The sequence below is a fragment of the Cucurbita pepo genome, chromosome LG16 (assembly GCF_002806865.2).
Source record: "Cucurbita pepo subsp. pepo cultivar mu-cu-16 chromosome LG16, ASM280686v2, whole genome shotgun sequence".
NCBI classification, from domain to species: Eukaryota; Viridiplantae; Streptophyta; class Magnoliopsida; order Cucurbitales; family Cucurbitaceae; genus Cucurbita; species Cucurbita pepo.
Window position 1 is genome coordinate 1,162,129 of NC_036653.1, and position 24,035 is coordinate 1,186,163.

At 35.5% G+C, this 24,035-nt stretch overlaps 1 protein-coding gene and 1 pseudogene across 1 annotated transcript; one reads left to right on the plus strand and one right to left on the minus strand.

The window, feature by feature from the left end:
• Positions 1–7,677: 7,677 nt before the first annotated feature.
• LOC111777726 lies at positions 7,678–14,073 on the minus strand (annotated as a pseudogene).
• A 2,353-nt stretch (positions 14,074–16,426) lies between these two features.
• Positions 16,427–22,612, plus strand: LOC111777728 ((-)-alpha-terpineol synthase-like). Its single transcript, XM_023657442.1, has 5 exons — positions 16,427–16,536; positions 21,935–22,041; positions 22,200–22,305; positions 22,403–22,483; positions 22,519–22,612. The coding sequence occupies exons 1-5, from the start codon at positions 16,427–16,429 to the stop codon at positions 22,610–22,612; spliced, it is 498 nt and encodes a 165-aa protein (XP_023513210.1).
• Positions 22,613–24,035: the final 1,423 nt, after the last annotated feature.

The window sequence follows — 24,035 nt, forward strand, 5'->3', positions numbered from 1 at the left end:
TTCAAATCCTTCGCTCCTGGGTGAAAGATGCCTCTTCTTTTAATTTATTATGGTTCTTTTTTCGCGAATATTGTAATTGAAATAGTCTTAGTAATTGAATATTATCGCCACGTTGTCATCCATACAGTGGTGTCTTACGTTTACGTGAAAATAAGAGTAGAATGTGACTTGAGTTATTTAAGAAATACTTAGTAAGTAATCTTACTTTTGGGGTCAAGAAATGCAAAAGCATGCAACATGGTGGAACCTATCATTGAAAACATCATGGCATGGCCTTATACAACTTTCCCGTTTGGAAAATGTTGGATGTGTAGCACTTCTCTACATAAGATCCAAGCATGTGAACTTGAGCCACCAGGTCGGCTCGCACACCCCTTAGGCCTAGCTCGTTGGGCTAGCACTTGTTAACATGGTAAGTCAGACACCAGGAGGGAAAGGAAATCTGATCGTAATCTAGAAAAAAAAAAGCTTCCATAGGCGACGAGAGAGACACCTGTCAACCAGCAAGGGGCACAATGCATCGAAAATCGTTCGACCACGTGTCGAACAATGTTCAATACTACGCGATAGGCTGAGGTGCAATCATGTGTCAAAGGGTGGAAGGCGAGAGCGACTCGGCCCGAGAAACTGAACCGCAACTCATTTTGCCTACCCTTATCCAAAGGATCCAACCCGCAACTCACGACCTATTGGACATGTGACACATGTTGGCATTTAGAAATTTGAAGGCAACTATGTTCGATACTAATAAAGGTGAGCATGCTTAGATTTTATTCTGCATTAGAGATGAGCATGAGACGTTGGTGGCGACTCTAGATATGTGAAAATTTAGGGTCGTTACAATATTAATATAAATATCCACGAGTATGTGTTACCTAGAGTAACAAAGAGATGAGACTAGAGGGTTGTGTCAGAAGAGACATTACGATGGATTTAGAGGGACCTCATGCATATTGTATGTTCATAAGCATAGGGCTACTTCCCCTAGAGATGATGAGTGCGGACGCGCACCGTATGATGAGCGCGAATGCGCACAGGTGCGAATACACACAGATGAGGGTGTTCATGAGGTGCATGACACTATGGGGTTCCGCTGACCTCCAGACGTCGCTACAGATTAGCTTGACGAGAGGGTCCAGGGGGTGTGCGAGCTCCCTGGAGATTCACACTCGCACGTGTGAGTCGTGTGTAGGGAAGTACTACACATCCAATTTGTCCGAGACTGGAGGCNCATTCCATTGTTTTAAATTATTTTGTATTTGTTTTTATTTTCTCTAAATTAGAGTATTTTGTATTTAAACACGTAAGACCATGACTGTATTTTCCAGAGAAGAAATTGTTTTAAACGTTTTTTGAAGTTTACGTTATGAATTACGTTCATGTAAGAGTTATGAATTACGTTCATGTAAGAGTTATATTTCCGCATTTAAGTAAATTAGTGACTTAGAAACAAAGCTTTCCGAAGAAAAAACTGACCACAAACAATTATTTTTAATGCTCAAAATATGTTTATAATAGTCATACCTTAATGCATATTTCAAATCTTCTTGGTGGATAGATTGAACTCGATTGAAATCTAATTTAGCAATTTCGAGAAGAATAGGGTTCATATCCACTTTTCTTTCGTAGATATCAATGAACCATCTTGTATCCAATCTTGATATTCGCCAATGTAAGGGAAGCTTCAACGCATGTCTAATAATGGATCCTTCATATTCATCCTTACACGATCTCATGTATTTTTCTAAATAGTTGATTGTAAAATGTTTTGCTGCCTCTAAAATATTCTCACCTTCTCTACATAAGAATGAAGCTTCATACAATGATAACATTCCATTTAAATCTTGATAGAGTCCTATACTAAAGTTCTTCGTCTCATCCTTGAAATTATGAAAATCTCTGTCATTGTAATATAAAAAATAGTTAAATTAATAAATATGCATTGTCTAACGCAATATGATAAGAGTATTAAGCTTTCATATGGCATTTTAACATATTCATAGATTTAATATCTTCTATGAAATAATTTAAAAACAAACAGCAATAAAATCAAATTCATTTAAATTATAAAAAATATATATTATAAATATCTATCTATATATATATATATTTAAAATGTGTCTACAACTTTTCTAATAATATTTATTAACATTTTATCATCATTTCCATGAAATTTACACTTCTCTCATGGGTATTGATAAGATTATTAAAATTTAGGTGAGTGTTGGTATTTTTATAACAATAATGATAATAATAATAGTAACAATAACAACAATAATAATAAAATAATAATACACTTATCTCTCGGGTCTCCGTAAGATTATTAAATTCTAAGCTTAACTCTCATTTAATAATAATAATAATACTTAATTTTTGAGAGATGTTGATACCTTTCTTGGACAAAAAACAAAAAAACAAAAAAAAAACAAAAACAAAAAAAAAAACAAAAAAAAATTAAGTGACCAAAAAAATCTATACCTTGTGAAACATTGAAACCATGTTGTCTTAAAAGTCTGAATTTAAGTGATGTTGCATGCATATTATTCTTTTCTGAATCATTACTTTCATTGCTCTTCTCGTATGTTCTTTTCAACACATTTTTAATCTCATTCTCAAAATGGTATGAGATTCCAAGTCGTTGTAAAGTATCAATCAGCTCGAGTTGCTTTAGAGGATCGTCTATTATTTGGTTCATAAGCTCACCAACCTCTTCCTTTAGCTGATTGAAGCGTTCTACATATATTTCTCCCTGAACCGAACAAACAAGTAATTTCTGACTTTTTATAACCTTTAATGTAAATAAACAAAGAAAACAACTAATTTAAAGATTTCTATCATTCATACCTTAAATTGGCTGCTTAATGATTCAATGTACTCATGTTTCCAAATAGGAGGCTTGTAATTTCCAGACCTTCGTACAATGGTTTGGTTTGATACTCTTGTAACACTATTTACTTTATCGGTAAGACAGATAAATGAAGAGTTTTGATCAAAATCGACTCCTTTCATGGAAGGATTCATCATAAAAGGAGTGAGAAATAATGAAGACTTCGTTGGTTGATTTAATTCTTACGGGAGGTAGCCTAATATATATAGATGATTCAAACGTGGCTTTATTCTCTAATATTAATTTTTTTTAATATGTAAATGATTTAAAAATTTGACGTAGGACCAAATATCTGAGATTCGAAGCCAACCCATTGCTTGTCGTCACATCTCTTTTGAAAGCAACATTTTCCACGACAAATAGATGTAATAAGATTGAGTTGGAGACAATAGAAATCAAATTTTTTACGTAACGATTTTATTTTTTCTATTATAATAAGTTACTATTATATGCATGATTTGATTAAGAAACGTGTAAAAGTCTTTTAAAACATTTCAAAATAATGTCATGGACTTATATGTTAAATAATTATTGTGAAAAAACAAACCAAGTGAAACTTAAATAATAAAGAGAGATTGAAACAATGCATTGATCCAACTTAAAAGTTATAAAAAACGCGAATGTTTCTACCCTAACTTGAGTCCCATGGTCATTATTGTGATATTGTCACCCATGCAGAGGTGTCTTACCTTTACCTGAAAAGTAAAAGTAGCACGTAGCTTGAGTATTTCAAGAAATACTTGGTAAGTGACTCCACGGTTGGGGTTAGGAAATGCAATTACATGCAATCGTGTTTGAGATGTATTGTTAAACATCATTTCATGGCCTTAGTCTCACCTTCTAGTCCGAACAATATTGGGTGTGTAGTACTTCTCTGTACACAGCCCACCAAACACAACATATCCCTAATCACATTAGTTCTTCGATATGAAAAAAAAGAAAGAGACTAATGTTACTTTTTACGTTTCTTTTAGTAAGAGAAACAAGTGTTTGTTTTTTAACTTATTGTTGAATAATAGTCATTTGAAGGGCTCCATTTCATTAAATAAGAAGGGCTCCATCAATACATAACCATTGCTTTCCAAAAGGAAATAAACGTGTGTTTGGATCAACTTTTTCAAAAGGAAATAAATGTGTGTTTGGATCCACTTTTTAAGTGGAGAAAAAAATTGCATCAATTTTAACCATATTAATTTTTTATCTCAATTTTTCATTAGAACCATTTACGCCATGCTTAAAGCTATTTGTTGCTCTAAGATATACACTTCTTTATTATATATTTTAAAAATAATATGCTCCGTAGAAACCAATATTATTTCTCTTATAAATTTCTTTGATGGAGTACTTTCATTGATTGGTTTTTTGTTCTTTTTATTTCTCATTAATCTCAAGTTGGATTTGTGCTTCATCTAATGCAGCTGAGTGCAGGTTTTTCATAATTAATTTTATCATAATCTTTATCTTCTTCTTCTCTAACATCGATGTCAACTTCATCCATAGTAATATTGTTGATAGGGCAAACAAGGTCAACTACGTCTAATTCATTGTATTAATGGGCGTTACATTGTCCATTAATGCTTTCCTTTGCTCTTGTCCACATTTTAGTCTGGCTCAAAATTCTCACAATCAAAGTGGGTGAAATAAACGTGGCCACTAGAGTCTTCAACGAATCGCCGTTGCATCTTCCACACACTTGTTATTGCATGTCGTAACAAAACTGAAGGCTATGAGGAACACAAGAATCTTTTTTGTTTCTGTATGGGTCCTCTACAAAAAAAAAGGTGCACCTATCTTTTTTTGTGGCTCAATCATAAGAATTTCAAAGTTAAGCCTGCTTTGTTTTGAGTCATTTATGTTGGGTGACCTCCCGACTATTTTCCTAGGAAACATGTGAGTAAGAACAAAGCATCCTAAAAGAACTTGTGTTGGCACTCTTTTTTTTTCTTTTTTTAGCCATGTCAATAGAATCCTCAAGTGTCGAACAAAAAGTTGTGAGCCATGAAGGTGTAGTCAAAGGTGACTTAAGCATCGAACAAATGATGTACTTTGTAAGAGGGTTCCAGAAAAGGAGTTGAGCCTCGATTAAGAGGAGGTTTTTCGAGAGCTCCAGAGAATGAGGTATTAGGAGAGGCTCCATGGTATTCTTTGTTCGAGGAGAGGATTGTTGAGGATTATTGAGGAGAGTAGTCCTATATTGGCTAATTAAGAGAAAGATCATGAGTTTATAAGTAAGTGTTAAGGATATTTATTAATAAATTATAGTATACATATATATTATATTTGATGTTTTATTATAAGGCAAATATTTATATATTTGCCTTATTACCATAGGTATCTTTCCCTTTATTGTTATTTTCATTTATTAATATTTCTATATCCTTGTAACTTATTTGATTATAAATAAGATAATTTTCCCACCATTTAAGTGTGGTGGATTAATCAAACACTCTCATGGTATCAGAGCCATTTCGGTTTAACAACCTCGATCCTTTCTCATCTATGGCTTTTGAATCCTCTAATCTTCTTCTCCACCACCCCTGCTGGCTTTGACGCCGTAGGGGCAGTCTTCATGGCTGCCGCAGGTGGAGTCGATTGATTACTCTTCGGCTCCACTCTTTTGACCTCCAAATCACCCTTCGCCATACTCTGTATATACAACCTCATCTTTTCCAAACATAGCCTCTTTCATTTTCTTCCCAATTTTCCCTTCATCCTTCACAAAAACCCTAATCTTAGGATCTTCATCAGCGTTTTCTTCGAAAATATACAGAATCTCGATAAGCCCATCGACCTTCTGCAGAGATTTACCTTTGGAATCTGGGCGCCGCACTGGCCTCTTCGCCAACCAAGTTGTCGCCGCCCTTCTCGCCAAAATTGGCTCCTTCGCCCAATGTGGCGACTCTTCCGGCTTCAACATTGTCTTTATCCCTTGCTCTAGGTTTCCCCTTCTACTTCTTGGAGTTAGACATATTCTCACCAGAGCCAAGGCATCATCGTCGCTAAGCGACAATCCCTCTTCATGGGTTAGACATATTCTCACCGAAGCCAAGACAGCATCGCCGCTGAGCGGCGATCCCTCTGCAATTTTCGATGGCCAAGAAAGTGTTTCTCTACGCCTCCTCTAAACCAGGTTGTTGACATCTTCACGAAAAGTGTTTCTCAACCTCTTTGAATTTTTCAGATCCAAGCTTCACGTTCGTTCAAATCCGACGCTCAGCTTGCGGTGGGGTGTTAAGGATATTTATTAATAAATTATAGTTTACATATATATTATATTTGATGTTTTATTATAAGGCAAATATATAATATTTGCCTTATTACCATAGGTATCTTTCCCTTTATTGTTATTTACATTTATTACTATTTCCATATCCTTCTAATTTATTTGATTATAAATAAGATAACTTTCCCACCATTAAGTGTGGTGGATTAATCAAACATTCACGGAACATAATCTTGAATTGGATAAGGCCTTTTGGAGAAACCAAAAGTAAAATCTTGAGAGCTTGTGCTCAAAGTGGATAATATCATATCATTGTGGACGTTCGTGATTCTTAACAAATTTTTCAATGCATGACTGCCACGTGATTCCAACGTGATGTTTAATATTCCGTTTTGAACAAGTCGAGCTTATTTTCTCACAAAGTAAAATTGAAGTCTTAAAAATAAAACGTCCATTTTGAACAAGTCGAGCTTATTTACTCACAAAGTGAAATTGTAGTCTTAAAAATAAAATGTTTAATTAAAATATAATACTATGCAAACAACGAAGAAGAGAAATCGTGTAAAACTTTATGATCAAGAACAATAAATACATGTGTAAAACTTTAGTAAATATGTCTACTAGTTGTTCATGGGTGTTATGTTCTTCAAAACAATTTCTTTCTTTGCAATAAGATCACGAATATAATGATGTCGAAGTTCTATATGTTTTGTTCTACTCTGAAATGTTGGGTTCTTTGTCACCGAGATAGTTGTTTTGTTATCACAAAATATCTCTATTGCTCTTTTTTGCTTTTGTGGAAAATAAACTAACATTTTTCTTAACCAAATGATTTGACACGCTATTGAAGCTGCTGCAACATATTCTGCTTACGGAGTTGACTACACCAGTGTTGCTTGCTTCTTTGATCTCCAAGTGGTTACTCTTGATCGTAGAGTGAAATCATTGGCTAAAATACTCTCTCTATCATCCAATGATCCTGCTCAATTGCTATATGTGGACCCATATAATTTGAAATTAGAAGATATAGAATATCAAATTTCATACTTCATAGTTTAGGCATTATAGGCATTATAAAGTAAGACCCATTTTGATGCTTCACAATGAACTTTTGAAGGCTGTTGCATGAGTCGGGAAATAACGCTAACAGAAAATGCAATGTCGTGTCGTGTGTGTATTAAGTTAATTAATCCGCCAACCAAGCTTCTTAACCTTCTAATATCTGTCATTTGTACTCTATCTTTATGTTGTAATTTTTTCATTAATATTTGTGGGTGTGGTTGCACGCTTGCAATTAAGAAAACTAAATTTACTCATATTATCTTTGAAATCTTTTTTTTTATATATATATACAATAAGGTTTCACTATAATCATATTAGTTTAAGTCACTGAGTGTGTGTGATTGCATTTCTAAATTAAAGTTACTTATTAGATGTTTGCTACAAAGGTCTCGTTCATATAGAATTTTGTTTCAACATCGATTTTTCTCATTCTTTTGTTGTTTTGGAAGCATGTTTTATTACATATATTTAAATTGTTGTTAATTATTTCAAATTCAATTAAACTTCAAAAGATTTTCGTAACGGTTATAATCTTTAAAACAATTTCAATGAAATCTTTAAAGATGATTGGTGAATAATTCAACATTTGAATTTCATTCAATTTCTTCCACGACTCGATAACCAAATCCTTGATTTATCTTCCTGCTTGATGTTTAGAGGCACCTGTGCCATTCATGTAACATTGAAGAGACTTAGCAACTTCACCTCTCTCGGCTTCATCCTATAAATTAGAAAATTTTTATTATTAGTGCTATTTGTCCACATGCTCGAAAGTTAGGAAATTAGAAATACTGATGATGAAGCTAAGTCATTGGTAAGACAAAAGATCATGGATGAATGTCGAATAATATCAAGATAGTCTTCCAAGTATTCCAAATCCTCTTTCATTATTGAGTCTGTGGAAAAGACGTAAGCATGAACGAGAAGAAGAGATCCCGATACTAAAATTTATGCATTGTCTAAATACCCTTGGAATGTTGGCTTATAATTGGTGTAGTGTCATCTTGCCTCTATCAAGAACGTTTTGGATAAATCTATCCATTACAACATTTTAAATGTTGGAGGAGTTAGGGTTTCATAAAATTATCTTAGTGAAAGAAAAAAACATCAGAATTTTTCAGTTAGCTTAAAATTAAATCGAATGAAAAAATATTAACTATTGAATGACATTGACTCCATGATTCTTAATGGCATATAATGTCATATTGTTGATTGTGTTTCTTAATGGCATATAATGTCATATTGTTGATTGTGTTGTGGAGAGCAATAAATCATATCTTCATGTAGTTAAGCAATGAATCAATTGTTACAATATCCCATCCCATCTGAAAGTATCAAAATATAATCTAAAATCTTCTTTTATTAACTAGGAAAACTTTGAACACAAATGGCTTGTCTTTGTAAATTTTTTTTTTTTTTTTTTTTTTTTTTTTATATGTATTNGATTCAATTTAGTGGGTAGAAATTACCTCTCGACAGCGTTTATGAAGAGTTCAAATTCATTCAAAATTCCATACACATCATAAACATGGTCAATTATTGTTATTAATGAAACAATTTTTGTAGACATTCTTTTAAGATATCTAAGATGAGGTTCGTATCCCATCCCCACCGACCAAAAGAAATTTGTCATCAATCTATTTCTAATAAAGTCGAGTTTTTGTCCGAGCTCAGTACTCTTCCACCACCTTCGTATATACCAAATAAACCATTACAATGTTTTAGGTTCAATGTTTAGAAAATAATTAGGTAAAAAAATAATATAAATATAACATAAAAGTTCTATATGGAAAGACTTCCTATATTATATTTTCTTTTAAAAATACTTTTTTCAAAATTTAAAAAAAAAAAAAAGAAATTATTTTATATTGATAATTAAACTTATTATCTAGAGACATATTTTAGGTCATCTGGATGTGTGGATTGGACAATATTGAAGTCTAACTTGACCAAATCTAACAACACAGGATTTAGTTCCAGTTTTCTTCTATACAAATCGATGGAGTTAGTTCCGATTTTCTTCTATACAAATCGATGAACCATCTGACCTCCAATCTTGGCATTCTCCAGTGAAGTAGGAGTTCGAGAGCATGCCTAACCATAATACAAATTATTTCATCACCACTCGATTTAAGGTATTTTGATAGATGTTGGATGGCAAAATGTCTCGCTTCATCCAAAAAGCATTCACCTTCCATTGCTAAAAGAAGCTTCGTATAAGGATAATATTCCTTCATCTTTCTCTTCACAAATATTATTAGAACTTTCTAACTCATCTTTAAACTTCTCGACCACCTCTACATATAATCAATGAGAAACATTATTTGGGAGAAAGAGATATAAAAAAGAAAAAAAAAAACAATGAAAAACAAATTGGTGACCTTCTAGATATATAGCCATGTTACCTTAAAATCCTAAAATGAAGAGAGGTGGCATATAAGTTGTTGTTCCACTATTGAACTTTTCATTCATATTCTCCGACATATGATTTAGAAATGGTCCTAGCCTTTCTAATTGGTCCACTAGCTCTAATTGTCTCAAACTATCTCCATCCAATAATATTTTTTTTTTTTTTTTTTTTTTTACAACATCATTTTCACTCTTCTTTTTATCTTATCTCTTTGTGGATAAATAGATGAAAAATAATTTAAGAAAATATATTCATAATATACCAACAAAATTATATTGACAAAAGTGAATTCACCTAGTTAGTGATTCAACAAACTCATGCTTCTAAATAGGAGGTTGGTAATTTTGCAGACCACCCAATAACGGAATTACTAGAAACCTTTACAGTGGGTTGCTTAATTATTTGGAAAGACATGTACAAGTTGTCATATTGTGAGCAAACATAGCTCTCAATTCCTTTTATACATTTAATGTTCACATATTATTATTTTTTTCAACTTCAACTATTGGCACGTACTCAGAAAATGGAGAGAAGAGTGAGAAGGAGAGAGAATGAAAATTATCGAGAACGCCTATGAAATCAGAAAACGAAATCCATGGCCTTAAACCGTCAGATTCGACATCAAAACGCTCGAAACACTTCGTGTAAGAGAAGGTCGACCGCCTAGGACACGTTCCTCGCCGTATCGTTGTTGTCGTTGTCATGAAAAAGGAGATTGAAATCGAGTTTCAAAAACTTCGAAGATTCGTCATCACAGGCGCCTACAAGGGCGAAAATTCGTGGAAGAGAAGAGGAAAGGTTGTTAAGAATGAGATAGAAAATAGAATTGGGAAGGTTTGTGTTATCATTGATATTGATATCCTTTAAATACGATAGAAGAAGTACAAATCACGNATCAGTAAAATATAAAATAATTAAATACGGAGAATAAAATAAAATATATTGTAAATCAAATTATAAATAAAGAATATTATGATATAATATCTTAGATATATTCTATAAATAATATATACACTAGATATTATATCTCAATACTCCCCCTCAAGCTGGAGAGTGTATGTCAATCACACCCAACTTGTCTTTCAAAAAATAAAATTGATGTCTTCCGAAAACTTTAGTGAAAATATCTGCCAATTGCATTTTAGTCGAAACATAACACGGTTTGATGATTCCAGCTTGTAATTTTTCTCGAACTATATGACAATCTATTTCAATGTGTTTCGTACGTTCGTGAAAAACTAGACTGGCTTCTACGTGTAATGCTACTTGATTATCTCAGTACAATAATGCTGGTTCGGACAGTGAAACTTTCAAGCCTTGGAGAATGTATCTTAACCAAGTTAACTCTAAACAAGTATTTGCCATAGCTCGATACTCGGCTTCTGCTGATGATCTGGACACATTAGTCTGCTTTTTAGACTTCCAAGAAATAATTGAATTTCCGAGGAAAATGCAGAACCCAGAAATAGATCGTCTGGAAGTTCGACAACCACCCCAGTCAGAATCGCAATATGCCTGTAATCTTAAATTGTTTTCAGATGGCAGTAGAAGTCCTTGACCAGGAGTGCCTTTGATGTACCTCAGAACTCGAAGAGCTGCCTCCCAATGTGGTTTTCTTGGTTCATGCATAAATTGGCTAAGCATACGAACTGAATAAGCTATGTCAGGCCTAGTGACGGTCAAATATATTAATCTGCCAATCAACCGTCTGTATTTACTTGGATCATTCAACTTCTCTCCTTCAGTTAAAGAAAGTTTCAGATTTTGCTCCATAGGAAATTTGTCTGGACGTGCTCCTGTAAGACCTGTGTCTTGAAGTATGTCTAGAGCATACTTCCTTTGAGACATAAAAATTCCTTTTCTAGATCGAGAAAATTCAATGCCTAGAAAATATTTCAAATTTCCTAAATCTTTGATAAGAAATTTCTGGAGTAAACTAGTCTTGAGATATTGAATTTCTTCGAGATCATTGCCTGTCAACAGAATATCATCAACATAGATTAGAACTGCAGTGAAAGAAGTACCTTTACTCTTAGTAAACAAAGAGTAATCTGCTTTGGACTGAGTGTAGCCTGCATTTTGTATAGTTGTAGAAAATATGGAGAACCAATTGCGAGAAGCCTGTTTTAAACCATAAAGAGATTTATGGAGCCGACATACTGTATTCTCCCCCTGTCGGCGAATACCTGGTGATAAAGACATATAGACTTTCTCGTCTAGATTACCATGGAGAAAGACATTTTGAACATCTAACTGATGAGTGAACCATTTTCGAGCAGTGACAATAGTTAGTAAGCAATGAAGTGTAGTAAGTTTCGCTGTAGGAGAAAATGTCTCTTTGTAATCAACACCTTCAACCTGAGTGTATCCCTTTGCTACCAGTCGAGCTTTATAACGTTCAACAGAACCATCAGAGTTGTATTTAATCTTGTACACCCAACGACAACTAATAAGNTGTACACCCAACGACAGCCAATAGGTTTATGGCCAGGTGGTAGAGGAACGAGAGACCAAGTATGATTACGTTCCAAAGCTGCAATTTCATCATTCATAGCCTGCTGCCATAGTGGATTGCCAACTGCCTCATCATAGGTTTTAGGTTTTGTCTGGGTTGTAATAAGAGCTTGAAAAGCACGTTGAGTAGGATAAATACGAGAGAATGAAAGGTAATGATGAAGGGGATACTTGACGCTAGTGTTGGNGCACGTTGAGTAGGAGAAAAACGAGAGAATGAAAGGTAATGATGAAGGGGATACCTGGTGCCAGTGTTGGGACTTGAGCTAGAAGTTAAATGATTGGCTCCTGAAGACATCTCGTAATCATTATAATAAGCTGGAGGTTGTTTGGTACGAGTAGAACGTCGTAGTGGAACTGATGTATCAGGTGGGATAAGATCAGATTTAGTGGGTGAATCTGGTGAATCTGGAACTGATGAATTTGGAGAAGGAATAGGAGGCGGAGGAGACGACGAAGGATCATAATGAATGTTTGAGTAGGGTGGATCATGAAATGGTAAAATGGGAGCTGAAGGAGCTAATGTTAAAGTCTGTGCAGCTGATGAAAAAGGAAAATCATCTTCACAAAATTTAACATCACGACTAATAAAGAATTTTTAGATTGCATGTCATACAACTTGTAACCTTTGTGACCACAAGGATATCCTATGAAAACACAAGGAATTGCCCGAGGTTCAAATTTTTGCTTAGGATGTACTACAGTTGCATAACACTTACAACAAAAAACTTTAAGATGGTGAAATGTAGGTGGTCGTTTGTAGAGTGCTTCAAAGGGTGTCTTGTTAGATAACAATGGTGATGGTGTTCTATTTATAAGATAAACAGCCGTTAAAATGCATTCTCCCCAAAAATTAAGTGGAACCTGTGACTGAAAAAGAAGAGACCTAGCTACATTTAGGATATGACGATGCTTACGTTCTACGACTCCATTTTGTTGTGGAGTATAGACACAGGTGCGCTGAAATTCAATACCACAAGAAGTAAAAAATGGTTGCAAAGATAGGAACTCAGTCCCATTGTCTGATCTAACTATCTTGATAGTAGTATGAAATTGAGTTTGAACGAATTTAACAAAGTTTACTAACAAATGGTGTACTTCTGATTTGTGTTGCATAAGAAAGACCCAAGTACATCGGGTAAAATCATCAACAACAGTGAGAAAAAAACGCAAACCAGAATGGGTTGGAATTTTATGTGGTCCCCAAACATCACAATGTAACAGATCAAAGGCAGAATGGGTTGTTATTGAACTTTTTGGGAAAGACAACCTAGTTTGTTTTGCTAATGGGCAAATACTACAATTATGAGAAAGAGTAGCATTATTAAGATGCAATTGATCAGCTAGAAATTTAAAACGAGAAGGAGAAGGATGACCTAGGCGTAAATGCCACAAATCAGATGACTGAGATACTTGATTTGTTGAAGACTTGATTGGAGATGAAGAAATATGATAGAGACCTCTGAATTGTTTATCCGAGCCAATCATCTTCCCCGTAGCCAAGTCTTGCATAACACAAGAATCAGGATAAAAGGTCACATAACATTTCAAGTCATTGGTAAGTTTGCTGATGGACATTAGGTTTAAGTTGAATGAAGGCACACATAAAACATTGTTTAATTTAAGGTCAGGATTAAAAGAAACATTGCCGGTATGTGACACATGTGTTGTCCCTCCATTAGGCAAATTTATTGTAGATATGGTGGTAGCCTTAGGTTCAGTCATAACAGAAGCTTTGGATACTATATGATCTGTAGTTCCACTATCGAGAATCCATGGATTAGAACTCATAGAGTTAATAGATAATTCAGATACTAGAAACAAACCTGCAACATTGATGTTATTATCAGAATTACCAAAAGGATGATGATTGAGTGCAGATAAGGCTTGTACAATCTGTTGTAATTGCCGAGAAGAAAATTTTGGGATGGAATTAGATGATTGTTCTTCTGTATTCAACTGTGAAACATCGGCCATATTTGCAGTTGATCGATATCCTCGATTGTTGCATTGATTGAATCGTACTGCCCTTCTAGAATTATTTTTCTGTTGACATTGATATTCTGTATGTCCCCCCTATCACAAAATTTACAGTCAAACTTAAGGAATCGACACTCATCAATTGTATGACCACTTTTATTGCAGTGTTCACATGATCTATCCTTCGCGAGTTTTGAATATGTTGTTTTCTTCTGCACTGCTGATGCAATCGAGAAATTCTCAGTAGGTTCAAAAGTCACCTGACGCTGCATCTCTTCTTGTACAAGTAATGAATAGGCTTGCCTCACATTAGGTAATGGAGTCATCATCAATATGTTAGATCTCAACGTTTTATAAGATTCATTGTGTCCCATGAGTAGTTGCATCAACTTGTCTTCTTCGCGTTGATCAATATGTATTTGACGTTGATTACAGATAAATGGTGTGCGGTATGCTTCCAATTCATCCCAGAGTGCTTTGAGCTTGGTGAAATATACTGACAGTGCCATGGTTCTCCGTGACATCATTCCTATAGACCTTTGTATCTGAAAAATTGCTGGACCATTTTTTTGTGAGAATTGATCGTGAAGATCAACCCACACTTGACGAGCTGTCTTGGCGTAAATAATACCCTCAGTTATATCTGCTTCAACTGAATGAGTTAACCAAGATATTATCATACTGTTGCACTGATTCCATAGTTCAAATTCGATTGAATTTGCATCTTGAGACGGTTCTTCAATTGTGCCATCAATGAAGCCAATTTTCTTTTTGGCAATGAGAGCATGCATAACTGATTTACGACAGGATTGATAATTTGTTCCATTTAATTTGATTGGAACAAGTGAATATCCTGACTGATCAGAATGGTGAATATAATAAGGATGTGTTGAATCAACATCTAAATTTTTAAAGCTGTATTTGGCTGATTCCGCCATAGAGAAAATTTTGATATTTAAAAATACCAAGATCGGTGCTCTGATACCATGTTAAGAATGAGATAGAAAATAGAATTGGAAAGGTCTGTGTTATCATTCATATTGATATCCTTTAAATAGGATACCAGAAGTAGAAATGAGAAAAATATAAAATAATTAAATACTGAAAATAAAATAAAATATACTGTAAATCAAATTCTAAATATAAAGAATATCAACGGTAACACAGACCTTTCCACTTCCCAATTAAGTTGACAGAGACCTTCCCAATTATGTCCACAGAGAGATGGGGGAGAGAAAAGGAAGAAGAAAGACGTTGAAAACGTCACGGGGAGGAGAGAGAAAACCGTTGGAAAATTGCACAGGAAATCGGGCGTCAGATCCGGGTCGGACCCGAATTGGATACCCGCTGCCTAACCCGCATCTGCGGTCCAGCCCACCTGCAGTGGCCCAAATCCCTTCTCGACCCAGTAACAAAATGGTAGTCTAGCGCCCACCTTTGCAGACACGAGGCCCATGTGTACTCGGCCCAAAACTAATCCGGCCTGCAGCTCAAACTCATCCGCGGCCCAACCTGCAAACTGAAGCCCACTAAGACAGCCTGCAGACACGACCCGAACCACTCGTCAACACGCGCCTGACCCGACGCTGCTGCACGACGTGCCTCGCCCTTCTTCTGCCACGTGTCAAGCTGCGGCGCAAGCAGCCCTTCGACTTGAACAGCAGCTGACGGCGGCGGCTGATGGCTTTTCGGCTCGATTTTTAATTTTTGGCTTGGTTTCCACCATTTAGACCCTCCCGAACCTATTTTCAATCGCGATTAAGGTAATTGAGGTCATTTTGGTGTTGTATTTCACATTTATTAATAAGTGTTAATTTAATTGTGAAATACTAGTGAAATGTGGTAAATTGTGTGATACGAAACATACCCCAACAATGTTTGAAGTAGCTCTCAAGGAATGAGAGCTTACGTTTAGCGAATTAGGGAGTACTTTGGCCAAGGCCAATCAAGTAAGTGGCCTTACTATAGGATAGACTAAAAATTGTATGAGTTATGATGATGTATGAGTTGTATCGTATGATGCCGTATAGTAGTATATGATGATGTGTGAGTTACGATTATGTATGAGTTGTATTGTATGATGTCGTATACTAGTATATGATGACGTATGAGTTATGATGCTTGATGATGTGCGTAGTATATGTTTTTCGATGAATGACGTACTTGATATGTTTGATGCACTTTATGGTAATATGATGAGTATGATGGCTGCATGACGTTTACCTTAATATGATGATGTTTTCCATATTGAGCATGTTATATGATGATGAGTGCCATATTGTATCATGCGTTAGATCGACATATGACACAACCCTAAGAGAATGAAAATGATATTAATGTTCACAAGTATATGGCTACTTCCCCTAGAGATGATAAGTGTGGACGCGCACAGTATGATGATGAGCACGAAAGTGCACAGTATGACGAGAAGGGTGTTCATGGGGAGCATGACACTATGGGGTTCCGCTGACCTTCGGTCGTCGCTACAGATTAGCTTGGCCAAAGGGTCCAGGAGGTGTGCGAGCGCCCTAGGGATTCACACTCGCACGTGTGGGTCGTGGGTAGGAAAGTACTACACATCCAATTTGTTCGGTATTGGAGGCCACCTCTAGATGAGCTAGAGATAGGTCCATAAATCATGATTGCATATGTTTGCATTTGCATGGCCCCCTATATTGGAGCCACTTACTGAGTATTCTTCGAAATACTCCGGCTGTGTGCCACATCATTTTTAGGTAAAGGCATGGCGCACTTGTATGGCGACATCGCGAGTAGAGAATGTGGCACGTACATAGGGTAGACTCATATTTAAATTCCTTGTCTTGGATTAGAATAGGTTGTTCTTCCTTTTATTTTTTAAAATTATTTTGTATTTATTTTTATTTTCTTCGAATTTCATATTTGAACATGTAAGGCCATGATTGTATTTTTTAGAGAAGAGATTGTTTTAAATATTTGCGACATTTATATTAAAAACGATGTAAGACCAATATATGCTCTACTATCCAAAGTGATTTTAGTTTTTCACAGATACGACATTTTTGTTTTGTTTTTTTGTTTTTTTGTTTTTGTTTTTGTTNTTTTTTTGCATAACTTGATATTATGGCTCTGGGTGGGGGAGGTATAAGTGGGAAAATTGATATCATGGCTCTCGGTGGAGGAGGTACAAGTGGGAAAAGGGTTGAGAGGGGTGAAGTGAGGAAGGGTTATTTATTTATTTATTATTTATTATCATTTTTTTAATGTATTTTTTTTTATATAACTATTTTTATTTGTTTATTTATTTATTATTATTTTGGACTATTACATCAAACCAAAGGAATTTTGGACTATTACATCAAACCAAAGGATAATATTGGCTAGCAGTGGGCTTGGGCCGTTACAAATGGTATCAAAGCCAGACACCGAGCGATGTGCCAGCAAAGAGGTTGTTCCTCGAACGGAGGTAGACACGAGGCGGTGTTTTAGCAAGGGCGCTGGGCCCCGAAGGGGGTGGATTTGGTAGGGGTCCCACATCAATTGAAGAAAAGAACGAGTGCCAACGAGGACGCTGGGCCCTGAAGGGGGAGGATTGTGAGATCCCACATCAATTGTGGAGGAGAACGAAACACCCTTCTATAAGGGTGTGAAAATCTCTCCTTAGCATACCCTTTTTAAAAACCTTGAGAGGAAGTCTGGGAGGGAAAACCCAAAGAGGACAATATGTGCTCTTACCATACCCTTTTTAAAAACCTTGAGAGGAAGTCTGGAAGGGAAAACTCAAAGAGGACAATACGTGCTAGCAGTGGGCTTGGACACTTACAGTGAAGCTAACTCGTTTTTGTTTGTAGTTCTCACAAATACTCATTGTTGAGATTTACGCCCTAAAGCATCATAATTAATTATTTAGTTTTTGAGAATAATTTTTATTATTTTATTTATAATTTAGTTGTTATCCATAGTATGAAAATTCAAGGTTATTAATGTAATCTTGAACCGTATGTGTTTGACATACAAGAGGATCGTGTTCAAGTAATAACTTAAAGAGTCTAGAGTATATGGATAAGGTCTGGATACCAAACAAGTCTTCATACACATCGCGTAATAGACACAAACAATATAGTTCACACAAAAAATGGCAATCACTAGAGGAATTAAACACCCCACGACCAACCAGTACTCCAAGTGAGTTTTAGATAAGCTAACATGTTTAAAAATAAAATTCACCAACCTTCATAGAGGAGCTATGGAAGACATGGTTACAAGGATTTAGTTGGAATCTTTGGAAGCTATGTTCAATTTTATGGACTTCTAGGAGTGCGTGCATGTTCTGTCATTTATGAGTTCCAAGGTGAAGGATATTCCTAGTGAAGGATCGTCCAAGTGGTAATAGTTGGATAGGACAACTATGCTCGTAAAGTTAAGGATGTAGAACTATCAATGTAGATCAATGAACCTTGGAGTCGAGGGCAACAAAAGAATTGTCAAGATATGGCCACACCTTCATTGTTTTGAGAGAGGAAAGTCTAGACACCGTGTTAGTAGGAACCAACTCTCCAATAGTTTAGTTGGATTACGAAGAGGACTCCAATTCCACGAACAAATGTGATCAACATACTTTTGAACCATACTAGGTAAAGGCAAAGCCTTTAGATAATGTGGTTCAAAAATTACCTCAATGGTAGTATTGTTTGTGGTTTGTAAATAGGTAAGGCCTGGAGAAGGAATATTATGTTTTAGGGGAAAACCTAGACATAGACATTACCCCTACTTGTAGAAGAAGCATTTCCAAAGCTTAAGGAAGGCTAGCTACTACACACGAGTTTATAATAAGTTTCGTAGGATCTCGAGCAAGAACCTAAGAGATATGCGTGCTTAAAAGAGACCGTGGTGGGATATCACTACTAGAGGAGATATGATTAAATCAACCATAAGACTTTACGGGAGGAAGCCTTAGTGAACGCATAGGACTTACGAAAAGCTTATGTACTTCTGAATGATCCATACTTAACTCAGATGCGTGTCAATACTCAAATCACTATATGTAATAGTTTGTTGAGACAACCAGATCATAAGGATTTTCGCAAGGTCAGGTTACCTTTAAATGAGAGTTAGAGAGAAGAGCATGTCGAAGTTTGTTTTTTAGGCTGTTATGAGTATTAAGAAACTTTTGTTATGTTCTATGACCTAATCGATGTCTTACAAAGTTTAAGGATTAAAAGAATTGAGCATTCATAAGGTTATCTTGATACGGTAAACCTTGTTTCCTCTAATGATAAACTAGTGTATACCAAGATGGAAGTAGATCACGAGGAATACTTGAAAGAAGGTTCTGATGGTGTTAAGAGCATACAAGTTGTGTAGTGATGAGTTTTTGTTGTTGGTAATGACCTTCCTTGTTCTCATCGTATCGAGCTAGGGGATTAGAGGTGTGACCGAAGCATGGTTGTAGACTATAGAGACAGCCTTGCAATGCATCCCATGACGTATACTCTAGAAAGATATGAAATATATCAAAATGTTCTATAGGAGAAGGCATTGTGTTAGCTCTCTATCACCCTTGGGCCCTGTGGTCTAAGCGAGCTACCTTTTAGCACATACGTGTGTCATAGTGTGGGTAAGCCTTACGAGACGAGTTTCTCAGGCGACTTACATAAAAATAGGTTTTTCAAGAATAGTATCGAACAACACGAGTGTGCCAACATTGAGTCCTAGCCCATGTGTCGTAGGTTGGATATGCACACACGAGGGTTCATGCCTCGATTAGAACCAAGATGGATGGGTGTTTGGGTTATCTCGATGAAATGATGGACACATGGGTCGGTTTCAATATAATGTTCGAGCAAGCAAAAATGGTTGAGCTTACTCAAGACATGGGACGACCTCAAGATGTATGGGTCAGTTGAGGTAACCAAAATGATGATGAGATGCAACATTGCACACGGGAGATGCAAAAAACAGATTACTCTTTATTTACTAAGAGTAAAGGTACTTCTTTCACTGCAACTCTTATCTATGTTGATGATATTCTGTTGACAGGCAATGATCTCAAAGAAATTCAACATCTCAAGATTAGTTTACTCAAGAAATTTCTTATCAAAGATTTAGGGAATTTGAAATATTTCCTAGGTATTGAATTTTCTAGGTCTAGAAAAGGAATCTTTATGTCTCAAAGGAAGTATGCTCTAGACATTCTTCAAGACACAGGTCTTACAGGAGCACGTCCAGAAAAATTTCCTATGGAGCAAAATCTGAAACTTTCTTCAACAGAAGGAGAAAAGTTGAATGATTCAAGTAAATACAGACGGTTGGTTGGCAGATTAATATATTTAACCATTACTAGGCCTGACATAGTGTATTCAGTTCGTATGCTTAGTCAATTTATGCATGAACCAAGAAAACCACATTGGGAGGCAGCTCTTCGAGTTCTGAGATACATCAAAGGTACTCCTGGTCAAGAACTTCTACTACCATCTGAAAATAACTTGAGATTACAAGCATATTGCGATTCAGACTGGGGTGGTTGTCGAACTTCCAGACGGTCTATTTCTGGGTTCTACATTTTCCTTGGAAATTCAATTATTTCTTGGAAATAAAAAAAAAAAAAACAAACCAATGTGTCCAGATCATCAGCAGAAGCCGAGTATTGAGCTATGACAAATACTTGTTTAGAGTTAACTTGGTTAAGATACATTCTCCAAGGCTTGAAAGTTTCACTGTCCGAACCAGCATTATTGTACTGAGATAATCAAGTAGCATTACACGTAGAAGCCAGTCTAGTTTTTCACGAACGTACGAAACACATTGAAATAGATTGTCATATAGTTCGAGAAAAATTACAAGCTGGAATCATCAAACTGTGTTATGTTTCGACTAAAATGCAATTGGCAGATATTTTCACTAAAGTTTTGGGAAGACATCAATTTTATTTTTTGAAAGACAAGTTGGGTGTGATTGACATACACTCTCCAACTTGAGAGGGAGTATTGAGATATAATATCTAGTGTATATATTATTTATAGAATATATCTAAGATATTATATCATAATATTCTTTATTTATAATTTGATTTACAATATATTTTATTTTATTCTCCGTATTTAATTATTTTATATTTTACTGATTTGTACTTCTTCTATCCTATTTAAAGGATATCAATATCAATCATAACACAAACCTTCCCAATTCTATTTTCTATCTCATTCTTAACAACCTTTCCTCTTCTCTTCCACTAATTTTCGGCCTTGTAGGCGCCTGTGATGACGAATCTTCGAAGTTTTTGAAACTCGATTTCAATCTCCTTTTTCATGACAAGGACAACAACGATACGGCGAGGAACGTGTCCTAGGCAGTCGACCTTCTCTTACACGAAGTGTTTCGAGCGTTTTGACTTCGAATCTGACGGTTTAAGGCCATGGATTTCGTTTTCTGATTGCATAGGCGTTCTCGATAATTTTCATTCTCTCCTTCTCACTCTTCTCTCCGTTTTCTGAGTACGTGGCAATAGTTGAAGTTGAAAAAAAAAATAATATGTGAACATTAAATGTATAAAAGGAATTGAGAGCTATGTTTGCTCACATGACAACTTTTACAGTCTTTCCAAATAATTAAGCAACCCACTGTAGATGCAAAGGTTTCTAGTAATTTTGTTATTGGGTGGTCTGCAAAATTACCAACCTCCTATTTAGAAGCATGAGTTTGTTGAATCACTAACTAGGTGAATTCACTTTTGTCAATATAATTTTGTTGGTATATTATGAATATATTTTCTTAAATTATTTTTCATCTATTTATCCACAAAGAGATAAGATAAAAAGAAGAGTGAAAATGATGTTGTAAAAAAAAAAAAAAAAAAAAAAATATTATTGGATGGAGATAGTTTGAGACAATTAGAGCTAGTGGACCAATTAGAAAGGCTAGGACCATCACATCACTTCAAAATAGAAATAAATCATATGTCCGAGAATATGAATGAAAAGTTCGATAGTGGAACAACAACTTATATGCCACCTCTCTTCATTTTGGGATTTTAAGGCAACATGGCTATATATCTGGAAGGTCACCGATTTGTTTTTCATTGTTTTTTCTTCTTTCATTTTTATATCTCCTTCTCCCAAAGAATGTTTCTCATTGATTATATGCAGAGGTGGTGGAGAAGTTTAAATATGAGTTAGAAAGTTCTAATAATATTTGTGAAGAGAAAGATGAAGGAATATTATCCTTCTACGAAGCTTCTTTTAGCAATGGAAGGTGAATGCTTTTTGGATGAAGCGAGACATTTTGCCATCCAACATCTATCAAAATACCTTATATCGAGTGGTGATGAAATAATTTGTATTATGGTTAGGCATGCTCTCGAACTCCTACTTCACTGGAGAATGCCAAGATTGGAGGTCAGATGGTTCATCGATTTGTATAGAAGAAAATCGGAACTAAATCCATCGATTTGTATAGAAGAAAACTGGAACTAAATCCTATGTTGTTAGATTTGGTCAAGTTAGACTTCAATATTGTCCAATCCACACATCAAGATGACCTAAAATATGTCTCTAGATAATAAGTTTAATTATCAATATAAAATAATTTTTTTAAATTTTTTTTGAAAAAAATATTCACTAACCATGAGAGAAGAGATATGAAGGATATTGTTGCAAGGTTTTGGTTAGAGTCTTTGGAAGTTAAGTTCAAGTTTATGGAGTTCTAGGAGTGAAGTGTGCGTGTTATGCCATTCATGAGTTCTAGGTTGGAGGATATTCCTAGTGAAGGATCGAACAAGTGGTAACAATTGGATATGACAAGTATGCTCGTAAAATTAAGGATGTGGAACTATCAGTGTAGACTAATGAACCTTGGAGTCGAGGGCAATAAAAGAATTGTTAAGATATGGCCACACCTTCCCTATCTTGAAAGAGGAAAGTCCAAACAGTTGTTAGATATTCGTTTCCTTATTTAGATTTATATGTTTTAATTAGTTTGATTAAATTGTTTTCCTTATTTAGGTTTACACGTTTTAATTAGTTTGATTAAATCTTTGTTTGACCATTTCACAAACATGTCGAATAGATTACCAATGTTGTAGGCGGCCATTTCAGAAGAAATGCCACATATTTAGTGGGCCACCCTCCCGCATTTTTGCGGCCATTTCAAAAGAAATGCCACAGATTTAGTGGGCCACCATCCCGCATTTTTCTTAGGATAGTTAATGGTTTAAATAGGTGAATTTGTTGACAAGTAAAAATCACCTCATTCTTAGCAAATCAAATTGCAATTCTCTCTCTGTTGATTTTACATGTTTTATTTTCTTCCAACGACTTTCCTCTCTCTTCTCGTCAAAGGATGAGAGGGTTGACCTAATAACACACAGGTCTCAGGTTCAAGTAGAAGAAAATGCAAAACACAAAAATACACACATCGTGGGGTCCATCCAAAGTAAGCTCGCTCACTCCTCTGCAGTTTGACCCCAGGTTTTAGGAGGAGAATGTTAGATAAAAGCCTGTTGGTCACATTTCCATCGAGCGCGGGTTACTTAGAATCCACTATGATCGACGACGGTTGCTCACGCAAGTTCGATGCACGGCAACCCGCTTTTACATCCTAGAGTTGGAGATAGAACAACCAGTCAGCCTCTTTGCCATGTACCGGAGGATGGAAGACCTACTGGGAAGAGGTAGGTGAATCTATTGACAAGGAAAAATCACCTCCTTTTTAGCAAATCAAATTGCAATTCTCTCTCTCTGTTAATTTTACGCGTTTTATTTTCTTCCAACGACTTTCCTTTCTCTTCCCGTCAAACGATTTCCTCTCACACCAGAAAAGGATTTCCCTCCGATTGTCGAAAAACAACAACACTGTGTTAATAGGAATGAACTCCCCTCAAATAGTCTAGGTCGCTTATGAAGAGAAGGACTCCAATTCTACACACAAATGTGATCAACATACTTTTGAAGTATGTTTAGACGGAGGCAAAGTCTTTAGACAAT